Here is a 13,480-nt window from a genome sequence, read left to right as displayed (position 1 = left end):
TAGAATGACGTCTTGCATTTAGCAGAACACTTACATGTGTTAATTTAACAGATGCTTTTATCCAAAGTGACTAACAAATGAGGATAAAGAAAGCTTCAAATGACCAGATAGCAGGAATAAGTGTTTTGTAGGAAAGCGTCTTGTGCATATGGAGAGGAAAGGGTGTGTGTCTCCTGGTGATAAATAAGGAAAGAACATATTAGGTATTTTTATGCTGTGCTTAAACCTGTGTTATTGGTACTGTTAAACCCTGGGTAAAGGGACACTTCACAGTTTGGTGCGAAATGATGCTCTGATTTCACGTTATCACAAAGCAGATTTTGACCAACATAGTAGGGCAGTGCGATTATGGGCAAAAGAAACCTATCATGATTTTCATGAACAATATTGCGTTTTAGATTTTAATCACGATTTTGTCACAGACAGACTGAATCTGTGTTTACAGTGGGAATCTGAAACATATTTCAAAAGAAAAACAAATTGATCTTTATCAAAGACCTGTAACATGTCAAAATCAAACAAAAATCACCTAGCTGTAACAAATTGTCTTTGGAACAGACTTATGGCAAAACAAGTGTGTGTTTGTGGGTGTTAGAGCTGCCAGTTAATCGAAAAAAGATCGCGATCTCAATTCGACCCCCTAGATCAGGGGTGTCAAAGTCAGTTCCTGGAGGGCCGGAGCCCTGCAGAGTTTAGTTCCAGCCCTGCTTCAACACACCTATCTGTAGCTATCAAACGAGCCTAAAGTACTCAATTAGTTTGATCAGGTGTGTTTAATTAGGGTTGGAACTAAACTGTGCAGAGCTGCGGCCCTCCAGGAACTGGCTTTGACACATGTGCCCTAGATGATATTAATCCAGCATTTCTACCATTCTCCCAATCATATTTTCAAGTTCAGGAGAGAAGCAAAGGCGGCTGCACAAGTTTTCACATTGTTTTACATATGTTGCTCAGCGACATGCACACCTCCAAAAGGGGTTGAAAGAGCCACATACTGTATTTATACGGTATAATTCACCCAAAAATGCAATTTCTGTCTTCATGTAATGATGTATTTGCGGTTGCAAAATCACAGCTGACTGAGCCGCTGACCATGAGCTGTTACTACAGAGAGGGCGGGCATGTCTACTTTAGTGATCAAAATCTGCATAGGCTGTGAATAAAAGGTAATAAAGTTGTAAAAACATTGTTTGTGGCACAGAGTGATCGTTTGGGAGCTGTGCGGGAAGTATGAAAAGCACTTAGCAGTGAAAATGAAACCGAAAGCGAGCACGATCTTTTAAATGATCATATTGCATTTTAGAGTGGTAATTACGACAAACATTTAATATTTTTCTTTCATAGCGAACACAGAGTGTTGTGCATGAGAATGAATGTTTAACAGTGTCAGTATAACTACTCTAGCCTATGTAATGTTGAGTATAATGCAAGAGGGAATCTGATAATGACAAATGTCTCATTTTACCAGTGAATAAATGGTCTAATAATGTTGTCAATGACAGACTGCAAGCATGTGTCTCAAACATAATAATTCAACTTCAGACCTATGAGTAGTTGTATTGTGATGTCATCACTTTATTGTGCATTAATGACCAGGACAATTTTAAAGTCTGTTCCTGTCCACCATTCCAAGTCTATTCAATATTGAGCATTTTAACCAACAGTAGACCTACACGCATTATTATTGTTGTTTTACCATATGTGTGAGGATAATAATAATAATAAAGCCTCCTCATATTAACCATTATTTTACATCAACAGAATCGTGAGAAAATCGTGATGTTTATTTTAAGCAAAAAAAATCGCGATTCTCATTTAAGTCAGAATCGTGCAGCTCTAGTGTGTGTGTGTGTGTGTGTGTTTGTGAGAGTGCACGTGCTGTCAAACTCGAGTAAGGCTCCAATGTTCAGCGTGACCAAATATCAGAAGTAGTTCCGTGTGTATTCACAGATTTGTTTTGTCATGCGTAGATCATAGACCTCTTTGTGATGCTGCCGTGATATAGGACATTCACATATCGCATCTTTTGTATGCACAAGTCCATTATTTCCAATGGTAGTGTGTTGATTGTGTGCACACATTGCGCATATGCCAGGTGCACCCATCTGAAAACATCTCTTTTCAGACATACTTTAAATTGAACTTTTCAGAATGCTGCACCATGAGTCACGTGACAAAAACTGACCGATCAGCTTCATACTTTGTATGGAATATACACCTTTCGGTTACCTCAGACAAGTACAAGAGACTCGAACACCAAGTGCTTTTTAATTCTCTCCATACATAAAACTTGTATTGTAACTGCAGCAATGTTTTAAGTTGTCATCCTCTGCAAAAACTGTTGATGGTCACCGACAAAGAAGCGAAGGACAACGACAAAGAAGCGACCACAAAGCACATTGAAAATGCTGAAGGAATCGACAAGCTCACGATTTTCACATGCTTTTAGTCGCAATATATGACTGACTTACAAATTACCTGGTTGTGCCATACATCAGCCTTCCTGTATCCAAAGTAACTTAATCTTATACCACAGATGTTGACTTTTTTTGTCACCAAGTACTCCTGTGCTGAACTAATCTCTATATACGCAGGCTATTCAGTCTCCTGTTCTCGTGCTCTGTTTAGGCGCGATGTTTTATTATCGGTTCAAATACCATACTGTGGGAAAACTGTGCTATAAGGCGATTTAGAAATCGTGATTTCGATATGATTTCAATTAATCGCGCAGCCCTACAACATAGTAACTTTTTATTTTGGTTCAATATCAGAAACATTAATTCTTTCATTTTCTTTTTGGCTCAGTCGCTTTATTAATCTGGGGTTGCCACAGCGGAATGAACCGCCAACTTATCCAGCATATGTTTTACGTAGCGGATGCCCTTCCAGCTGCAACCAATCACTGGGAAACAACAATACACACTCATTCACACACATACACTACAACAATTTAGCTTACCCAATTCACCTTTACCGCATGCCTTTGGACTTGTGGGGGAAACCGGAGCACCCGGAGGAAACCCATGCGAATGCGGGGAGAACATGCAAACTCCACACAAAAATGCCAACTGACCCAGCCGAGACTCGAACCTGCGACCTTGCTGTGAGGTGACAGCACTACCTATTGTGCCACCGCGTCGTCCCAGAAACTTAAATTATCTATCTATAATGGTAAAATATTGCAATTCTTTGATGCAGAACTTTTTTGTCAGTGTTTTTGTAGACCTGTGACTTATGTGAACGTTCCCTGTTCTCAGACACCAACCATAACAAACACTCAGCACACATTCCTTTCCCAAACATTTTTCAGCATCTACACTGGTGTTTAAAATTGATCATAAACCTCAGTGCTGTATAGACACAGCAAGTTTAGTAATGTCAATTAAAATTTTCTGCAAATGAAATGTGGTTTAAATTTTGAGCCACATTTTTTTTATACATTGTGAAATTTATTTGTGAGAAATGTATATCTTAAATGACAACAGTTGTTCAATTTTTAAAATAACTTGGAACATTTGAACATGAAAATGAACATTTCAGCATTTCAGGGGAAAATGTTATTTGGTAAAAGAAGCTGGAGTGAAAAAGAGATCATTTCATTCTTTTCATTCAGGATAAACCTGACAGTGCGTTTGACAAATATAATACGAGGAAGGATGATGCAGACACATGAATCTTTATGTAAACATTTTATGTGCTATTCATCCAGTCAATGACACTGACGCTGTGAATGTGCAAATAAATGCATAAACTCAGGGTTATAAAGGCCATAAAACCCCCGTCTCAGCAGGGTGTTTTCACACCTAGTTTGAAAAAAAGTCAGGAAAGTGAGTCCAGCTTTGTTTAGGGGAAAAGGGGAGTTTCATTACATGCACTGCAGCTGATTTTTACACTGACAACACAGACGCAGGGGAGATGGACAGTGATTTGGAGAGCAGCATTTAATCTGAGAGCTGCATGGAAGTGAAGGATTTTCAGTCCAAAAAGATTGTAGTGATATTACTGTAAACTTAGTAACTAAATTATTTTGTCTACAGTATCTCTTTAAAAACTACTGCTGACTAAAGAGTACTGCTGATGATACTAACTAACTTTGCCATCTGAATAAACATAAACAAAGAACATTGATCGCTCACTTAGCAAATCTGTAGAAACAGGACAATCAACACAAACTGGAACCGCGTCTTTTTTTAAAAAGAAGATCAGTGGCATATCCAGATTTCTCCATTTCCAGATTTGAAAATCTCTCGGGTAAAAATCTTGCTTACAAAAATTATTTTGTTGCGTGTTCGCAGACTACTACAATCTAACTGTTTGGATCCACATATGAGCTGTGCTCTCATCGTGGGGAAATAGAAACAAAACCTTCGTTGTGGCACATTTATTAACGCAACACTGACTATTCCTGTCTCCGAACAATTCTCTAACTGCTTGTTTGAATTATGGTTGGACACAAAACTTTGCATCTCTCTGAATGCTGTAATGGGTATAAAGTCTTCAAAGCTATATCATACATATTAATAAAGTTGCGGGTTCGTTCACAATAGAGCGCACTGATTGGCTTGAACCAAGTCTTTCTCATGAATTAATGCTTAAAACTCAATGACGTCACTTTGTACCAGGCCGGTACAGACACCCAATCTCCATGCTGGATTTTACATGATGATCCCATCGCCGTGACTTCAAAAGTTCTTTTTAAACCGGAAGAACGAATTTGCTCTAAACAATGCAAAAACAACCAATTTTCACTTGTTGGCTAAATCTATACGTGTCCTAATAGTGTTTTTAGCATTGTGGGACATGTAAATGACTGTCAACATCTCAAAAAATGCATTTCGGTGGTTTGTGACCCTTTAGGATTCTACAGTCAAATATAAGGGTAGGAATACAGAGGATTAATTGTTAACCCCAATTAACATGAAGTGTAACAAGTAGTAAAGAACCCCTACGTGTTTAGAATAAACCAAGTTTCACTGTTTTAAGTGTGAAAAGCTTTCTTCTTGTATTTTCTTAATTGGTTGTCTTTTATTTGGTGCAGTCGGGTGCAGCTCACAGTTCGGGGAATGGAACCACGTCTACTTCATCCACAACCCGTCCGAATGAAGAATCTCCAGCAGGTGTTGTAGTCAAAACTGAACCCGTTGAAGAGCCTACAAGTGCTGATACCGCATCAAATACCAGTGGGACAAATAGCAGCACATCTAGCCCTGCTCCTGCTCCAACTTCTGCTCCTACTCTTCTTCCTCCTCCGCTTCCTCTTGCTCCTGCACTTGTACCTACATCTCCTGCAAAGGATAGCAAGAGCAATTCTTCAGCACTTCACTGGCTGGCCGATCTGGCCACACAAAAGGAGCCCAAAGGTAAGACTCGGAGGAGTTGCGTGTCTGTGGTCCTTTACTGAATAAATGGGTGCAGAAAAGTGTCAAACAAGTGGCTATGGCTTATCTTGTAGCAAAATGCAGCTAAAAGTCCTACACAACATTAATAGTTTGATTACGTCATTTACGTCGCTTAATTCGATTAGTGTTTGCAATGATCATGGCTTTAAGCATATCTAAAGTGCTATTCCCTTATACGTTATGAGCCATGGTTAATGCGTGTGGCTGCAGTTGTAGCAGCCTCTGCTTTTTGAAGCGGCAACCCTTGAAGAGGGAATCGGTTACGTCACACTCACCCACCCCAAACGAGTGATGCGCAACTTCGAGGCCAGCCTGTCAGGTGTGTGCAAAGCACTTGATGTGCGGTTCTAATCCAATATTGCCTCCAATCTTCAGTGCTAAATTCACCCTCACGCTCTATCATAAGATCACAACTCACAAGACAGACAACTTTCTGTTGTTTCAACTAAGTCTCGTAGCCCTAGATCTCGTCACATCCCTTATATATATATATATATATATATATATATATATATATATATATATATATATATATATATATTTATAATTATATTTTAATATATATAAATATGATTATTATTTTTTATTTTTTTTACAAATATTTACATTATGTATATTTGAGCAAAATATTATTTTTATTACAAACAACTGTATTTGTTTTGAACCCTTTATACAAGAAATGCAATTACAGTGGTCCCTCTGTAATAGTGGGAGTTACGTTGCGCCTATTGCGGGTTCTTTCGGAGAAGGAAATCCGTGAAGTAGTCAGATTTATTTTTTACTATTTATTATAGATGTTTTAAGGCTGTAAAACCCCTCACAACACTCTTTATAAACTTTTCTTAGACCGGCATTAACATTTTCGAGCATGTCAATCTCCGTGTTCGAGCGCCGATTTCCTCTGCTCGTGCACAAAACGTCTTGCGTGCCCTCAAATATACGCTGCTCAAGTGCAGATTTTCTTGTGCACTCTCAAATAAACCCTGCTGAAATGTGATTTAGCGTGTTTATGTAACGAGTACATCTTCAACATTTATTAGATTTGCTAGGAATATTTATAAATGTCTTCAACAGACCTACAGAGCGGCATTAATGCGTCCTGAAGTAAAGTGAAACGGCTATAAACTCCAGCAAGATAAAGTCATTGAATGCAGAATCACAGACCTTTATCTATAAATAAAATATAATTATGGAAATGGTGAAATAACTGAAAGCTACGCTGTGTTTGCTGGCCTCACGCATAACACACCTGTCAGTCAGTCTGTCAGCACGTCACCATAAAGGGTTTAACAAAGAACGCACAACTCTGCTACGATTACAGAAAAGTTTGCGGTGTTATAATTCATTTACCTTTTTGGTGCGATTTACAACCCGCTATTTAAAAAAATGACCGAATGTTTTGAATGAGAAGCTATAATGTAGCCGTGGTGGGATGAATTTTGGTGTGGCACTTCGCCACGGATGAATGAATGTAGCGGAAACCATGATTATTATTTTAGTATAGTAATCAATTAAGTGTCATGCAGAAAGCTTTTGCATTCATAGATAGATAGATAGATAGATAGATAGATAGATAGATAGATAGATGTGTGCAAAATCTAGTGGGCTAGTTACGTTCTAAAGTTAATAAATTACTCTGTGCTCAGGCTTTTTCTCTTGATTTGTCATTTTTCAGAGTCTCTGCGCTCCATGATGGGTCGTGACTCTCGTTCTCCATTTGGCCTGGACTCGTTCAGCACACTTTCCAAGCCATCAGGGTCCAGTCCTAAGCTCTTTAACAGTCTGCTGCTGGGTGCTGGCCCTTCACAACCCAAAGCAGAGGGTACCAGTCTTCGAGATCTGCTAAACTCTGGCTCTGGCAAACTCCCGCAAGGTCCCACAGAGGGAGGTGTCCCATTTCCTCCAGTGTTCTCCACGGCTGGTGTACGTAACAGTGCTTTAACTTTAAATCACGTGAAACTGTTTTGTACTGATATCATTGATGTGTCTAAACAAATATAGCATGGTGTTAAATTATGTTAACAACTTGGTAATTCAAGGCAACAACATGCTAGTAATTTGGTTATTCATGATACAGGACTCGAAATGAACCTTTTTGCTTGGTAGTACTGGTGCTCCTAACTTGTACCTAACATGTAGGCCCACCACCAAAAATTATGTGCACCATTAATACAAGTCTTATATTAACAGATTTATTGCTTTTGAAATCAATACTATTTGAAACTAACAAACAAAACAAAAATCTGCATTTTCTCACCGGCCCTGCATGCACTGGCGTGAATGAGATGAACGGAGTTAACGATAATAACTTTGCAGTTCTCACAGGTGGTGTCTGATATTGCACAGATAAAATAGACATAAATTATTATTTGCATACGTCATCTTAATAGCAGTAATAGCAGTTTTCATGAGCTGCAATATTAGTTTAATCTTATGGTGCTTTCACACCTAGATTTTTTTGTTTCGGAACCTGGCACGTTTCCCCACTTAGCGTGGTTCATTTGGCATGTGTGAATCCAGCAATCGCGCTCAGATCCATGCCATAACAATTGGTCCGAGATCAATCGAACTCGATTGAAACGAACTCTGGAGCAGATCGATTGTAGTGAGATATCACAGTGTATTATGGATATGTAATAGGTATACTGTATATACGGCTATATATTATATATAGAGAGAATTATGAGTAGGGCAGGATGTCATTCCTACCGGTAAATGTGCATTTCATGTCAAATACGAAAGTGAAAGCATGCGTAACCATTAACGAGAGCTGTTTATCCGTTAGGAAAACTGACCGAACAGCAGTTTTGGTTTATTGGTTATTTCTCTCTATAATGTAAAGCATATAATGCATAATTCTAGCCAAGGGCTCTGTATGAGAGAGTCTTACCTCTGTTTTATACTTCGTGACGACGTCTGTGGGTGTCACCATTCAAAATGAAAGCGCAGCTGTCATGCGTCCTTATTTTAATTTATGTTGATGAGCAATAAGACATTATAAGCGAAAAGCTGAGCGGGACTCTGCAAAATAAACCATGAAACTCTGACCAATGTGAGGAGAGTTTACTCGCACGTGACTAGTTTTAGCTTTTTATGTCCGTTTAGAAACTTTGCCATGTGAAAGCGAACCGCACCAAGTACAAAGTGCAACAGTGTAACAATTTTAATCCCTATTTCGGAACAAAACAGGTGTGAAAGCACCCTTAGTAAATGCAAACCCTTTTGTGATTGTGTACGCCCAACCAGTTGCACGACTGACAGCATCGTGACGATTAAATGAGGGATTAAATGGAACATTTCATGCTTAAAATTTATAGATTCAGTTTCAACGCTGTTACCTGCTAACTCTTTCCCAGAGACATTACAGTAAATGGCTTTAGTCATTTTCAAGGCAGACTTTAACCCACTGCAAGTCTTTTATTCACTCTTCCAAAAGTGTAAATGGTAGATTAACATTCACCACATGGTCACTAATCAGATGTGCCATTATTTGTAACTTTAAGTGGTTTCTAAAACAAAATCTGTCAGTGTTGATTTGTTTAATGCAGCAAGTTGACATGTCCACTGTTATATAAACCATTCCTGAGCGATGCGTTTCACGTTTTTAGGTGCAAAGCAAAGATCGTGTGGTGCAACAACTTTAAGCACTCGCACAAATGCTCCCAAATATATTTTAGAATATATAGAATTTCAGGCGCATTTGTGACTATAGCAGGTCGCAAATTCGAGCTGTGCTAGCAATAAATATTAGCATAAAATAAAACATGCTAGCTTCTTGTGAAACTTTAGAAAAAATGTTCGCTTTGTTCACCGTGTTAGAAACATTTGCAAGAGGTTAAACGTGCTTGTTAGCATGTTAGTAACATGTTTATGTAAGAAACTTGTTGATCCATGATTGGGGAAACAATAAACATGTTAGGAATGTGTTTAAATATAGTTTGTGGTAAAACATGCTAATTAAAGCTAACAAGTCGGTGTCCTCTCTCTGTGTCCTCAAGTTGATAACTTGATTATTTTACCAATTAATACTAATGTTCGTAACATGTTAGTCATATGGTAAAACATGTTAGAAACATGCTAATTAAACGGCAGTTCATTTTGAGATGTTAGCTACGTGCAGATTAGCATTGACAGCAAGTCATACATGTGTTAGCAACATGCTAATTCATGCAAGCATATTGTTAAAAAATGTTGGCAATATAGCACAGCATGCTGGAAGCATAATAGCAACATGTTAAAGAATTATCCATGTTTTTTTAAATGTTAGAAACATGTTATTATTATGATAATTTATGTTAGCAACATCAAATCGTTAGCAATGTGTTAATGCTATTTTTTCCACTTTAAGCTTTCAGAGCTGTTTTATACGTTTTAGGCCATTTTTCCGAAGTGAAAAAGTCTGTCCCAACTACTGTCTAATTGTATGAATATATTTTGTTCTTTCCCTCTGTAGCAGGCTGATAAAATGAAGGGAGGTCTTCCTAACTTCCTGGACCATATCATTGCATCAGTAGTGGAGACGAAGAAGTCCGAGGTTCGTCGTGCGTCAGGTTCAGCAGAAGTCATCGAGTCTGCCACTGCTCCTCGTAGAGAGGGGGTGATGGGGCTGAGTGTCCTGGACCCACACACTTCACACTCTTGGCTCTGTGATGGCCGTTTGCTCTGCCTGCAGGACCCCAGCAACCCCAACAACTGGAAGATCTTCAGAGAGTGCTGGAAACAAGGACAGGTGAGCTGTGAAGAGCCAGTAGAAATGCTCCGGTTTAATCAATTGCGTTCTGCTGATGCTAATGAAGTGTTTTTTTTTGTTGTTTTTTTTCTTTTTTAGCCTGTGCTGGTCTCAGGCATACACAAGAAGCTGAAGCAACACTTATGGAGACCTGAGGCCTTCAGCGAGGAGTTTGGAGACCAGGACGTGGACCTGGTCAACTGTAGGAACTGCGCCATCATCTCTGATGTTAAAGTCAGGGAATTCTGGGATGGCTTCCAGGTCATTTCCAGTAAGTACAGATGCTTTAAACTCTCCAGGAAAGAAATTGGCTTTCAAACCAGTTGATTGTTAACTGTTAAATAGCACTGCATCTTAGGAAAAACCCCTCAGCTCTAACTGTACCCAGACCTAAAAAAAATTCTATTAAATCTTTCCATCACATTCAGAATTTTCTTAGCAAAATACTAATTGAATTTAATTCACCTTTATTTGTATAGCGCTTTTACAATGTAGATTGTGTCAAAGCAGTTTCACATAAAAGGTCATAGTAAATTGGAACAGTGTAGTTCAGTTTTCAGTGTTTAAGTTCTGTTCAGTTTAGCTCAGTTCAGTGTGGTTTAAAAATCACTACTGAGAGTCCAAACACTGAAGAGCAAATACAACGATGCGTAACTCTACCGATCCCAAACCATGCAAGCTAGAGGCGACAGCGGAGAGGGAAAAATAACTTCACTAATTGGCGAAAGCGAAGAAAAAAACCTTGAGAGAAACCAGACTCAGTTGGCCATGACCATTTTAATTTCTCCGCTGGCCAAACGTCTTGTGCAGAGCTGCAGTCTCAGCGGCGGAGACTGGAAGCTGGCCTCAGCGAAGACTTGTCTGTCCCTGGAGCGTCACAGGAATCAGTCTCATGTTCTCTACTCCTCCATGACCACCATAGCAGCTGCTCAGGATACGGCCTCGTCCAGGTTATGGAAACCTTGGGATCATCTCGTCGCTGGTCTTGGATCGAATCAGTGGCTCCGAGGTCTGAGGGCCTCGGGTAAACAAGATCCAGAAACCTGTGTGGAAACCCGCTAAGTGATGCACTAAGTGTATGCTTTACTAAACAGATAGGTCTTTAATCTAGTTTTGAATTGGAGAGTGTGTCTGAGCCTCGGACGTTATCAGGAAGGCTATTCCAGAGTTTAGGAGCCATAAATGGGAAGGCTCTACCTCCTTTACTCGAAATATATCAGGTGTTAAAGTTTGAAAGTAAAAAAGATTTCAAAATATGTCATTTAACTTGGTCTTCAAATCAGGACATTCAAATATATGTTCAAATGTATGCTCCATTTCATTAAAAACAGAACCCCTCCACAACTAGTAATTTTCTGTGACTGATTGTTAGTAGTAAAACACTCATAAGTGGAGCAGAACTGACTATCATGTATTTTATTCTATATCTAAAAATGTAAAAGAAGCAGTGTTTGTAGTAGTAGTTTGTAAAGCAGTATTGAATTTTGTGCTGTTTTAATCTTAAACGGTTGTGTTCTCCTTTCTTTAGAGCGATTGCATGGTAGTGATGGCCAACCTATGGTACTAAAACTTAAAGACTGGCCTCCTGGAGAAGACTTCAGAGATATGATGCCCACTCGGTAGGTTATTCATCATCTTTAGCCTCACTTCTTTTGTAATTTAATTTTTGTAACTTAGCCTATGTTCCCCCTGTTTGCAGGTTTCATGATCTCATGGACAATCTTCCTTTGCCCGAGTACACAAAGAGAGATGGCCGTCTCAACCTGGCCTCTCGTCTTCCAAACTTCTTTGTTCGGCCAGATCTGGGCCCTAAAATGTACAACGCGTATGGTAAGGGATTTTCATTCCACTGCCTATAATACACAGGCAATATAAAGAGACTTATAACATGTGTTTTTGCTTTACCAGTTTACCGCATGGCATAAATGTGTGTAGTTTTGAGATGAAACTTTACTAATATATTTATGGGACACCCAAAGCCTTGCGCATACCAGGATGCTTGTCGCTTGCACTTATCGCAAGTGTTTTTCGAGACCTTTTCACTAGTGATGAGTGCCAAGTGAACATGCAAATTATTCCCTGACATTTGATAAAGCTTAATGATAAACTAAAATACCACAGTAAACAAGGTGGCTCTGCATACTTTTACGATTCTGACACTTGCTTGTTACTCAGAATTCGTCATTCCTCATGCCTTTTTTGTATCTGGTAAAGCACAATCCCAATTCTACCCCTTAGCCCCTTTCCCTTACCCCTACCCCTCAATTTGTGCCTTCATATAAAGGGGTAGGGGTAAGGGAAAGGGGCTAAGGGGTTGAATTGGGATTGTGCTTAACCAGATACAAAAAAGGCATGAGGAATGATGAATTCTGAGCAACAAGCAAGCAAGGCCAATTCTCTTTAGCTTGAAGGCGTAGGGCTAAGGGGAAGGGCTAGATAGCCATTGAAACTAAGATTTTTCAGGAGCACGCTTCAAACCAAGGGGTACAAAAACTTCCCAGAATACAGCATCTAAAACGGCAGCATGGCTGCATACAGAAGAAGATGCACCCATTACTATTTTGTCATTATTACAAATTTGTACAATAAACAGGCATGTTTTAATACATTCGTAACAGCTTTCCTGTTTTATCGTCATGGATAAAAAATATGCTAAAATAAAAAACGCACAATTTGGCTATCTATAGTCCCTAATAATAACTCCTGTATAGTCATCCCACAACATACTTTCCCATCTGACACTCGATGACACTGGAATACCCTGTCAGAAAAGTCTGGTGGCTGGGAATTTGCTTTTTACAGTGTCTGGTATAATGTTAATGTTTTTTTTCATGTGTTTACATAGATAGATATGGCCACAGTGTAAATGCACAGTACAGTGCATTATTGCCACATTATATCGATATGATAGCATGATATCGTTGCCTTCAGTGATTTCCTGAAGATAAATACCAAAAATAAAGCAACTGGAATAACTACAGCAGTCGCGATCGCCGATCTCATATAAAGCAAGAGATCGCGATGACGTGTGCAGGTGTTGTAGTGCTGTCCCATTTCTTAGGGGTCAATTTTGAAGCCCTTCCCCTTCACACTCTTTCTCAAGGGCCAAGGAAAAGGGGTACAAACATAGAATTGGGATTGGGCCTATGTATCACGTAAGCTTTTTCAATTCTGTTTAGCCTTCTCTAACACAGCACACAAATGCCTGGTCGAAAGTTTGCAAGAAAAGTTACAAGCCAAGAAAAAAAATATAATAGTAAATGTAATGAAACTCACCATCAAATTCTGTTTGATCTGCAATATTTCTGTTTTTAAGCTAGGCTGTTTTGTGCTTGAGCTCCACCAAGACGTT

General features: G+C 39.1%; 1 protein-coding gene across 5 annotated transcripts in view; it reads left to right on the top strand.

Annotated features, from left to right (window-relative positions):
- kdm3b (lysine (K)-specific demethylase 3B) overlaps positions 1-13,480 on the top strand; it is a 37,134-nt gene that overhangs the window by 11,149 nt on the left and 12,505 nt on the right. For 4 of the 5 annotated variants that reach the window (XM_056471648.1, XM_056471647.1, XM_056471646.1 and 1 more), the window contains 6 exons: positions 5,039-5,360; positions 7,075-7,322; positions 9,853-10,128; positions 10,228-10,399; positions 11,657-11,747; positions 11,828-11,958. In XM_056471648.1, coding sequence (XP_056327623.1) covers positions 5,039-5,360; positions 7,075-7,322; positions 9,853-10,128; positions 10,228-10,399; positions 11,657-11,747; positions 11,828-11,958 — 1,240 coding nt within the window. The remainder of the gene's footprint in view (positions 1-5,038; positions 5,361-7,074; positions 7,323-9,852; positions 10,129-10,227; positions 10,400-11,656; positions 11,748-11,827; positions 11,959-13,480) is intronic. The other variant, XM_056471645.1, reaches the window with a different exon arrangement.

Source organism: Danio aesculapii, chromosome 14 (genome assembly GCF_903798145.1).
Source record: "Danio aesculapii chromosome 14, fDanAes4.1, whole genome shotgun sequence".
Lineage (NCBI taxonomy): Eukaryota > Metazoa > Chordata > Actinopteri > Cypriniformes > Danionidae > Danio > Danio aesculapii.
The sequence above is the reverse complement of the archived record's forward strand: the minus strand, read 5'-3'. Positions and strand labels throughout refer to the sequence as shown.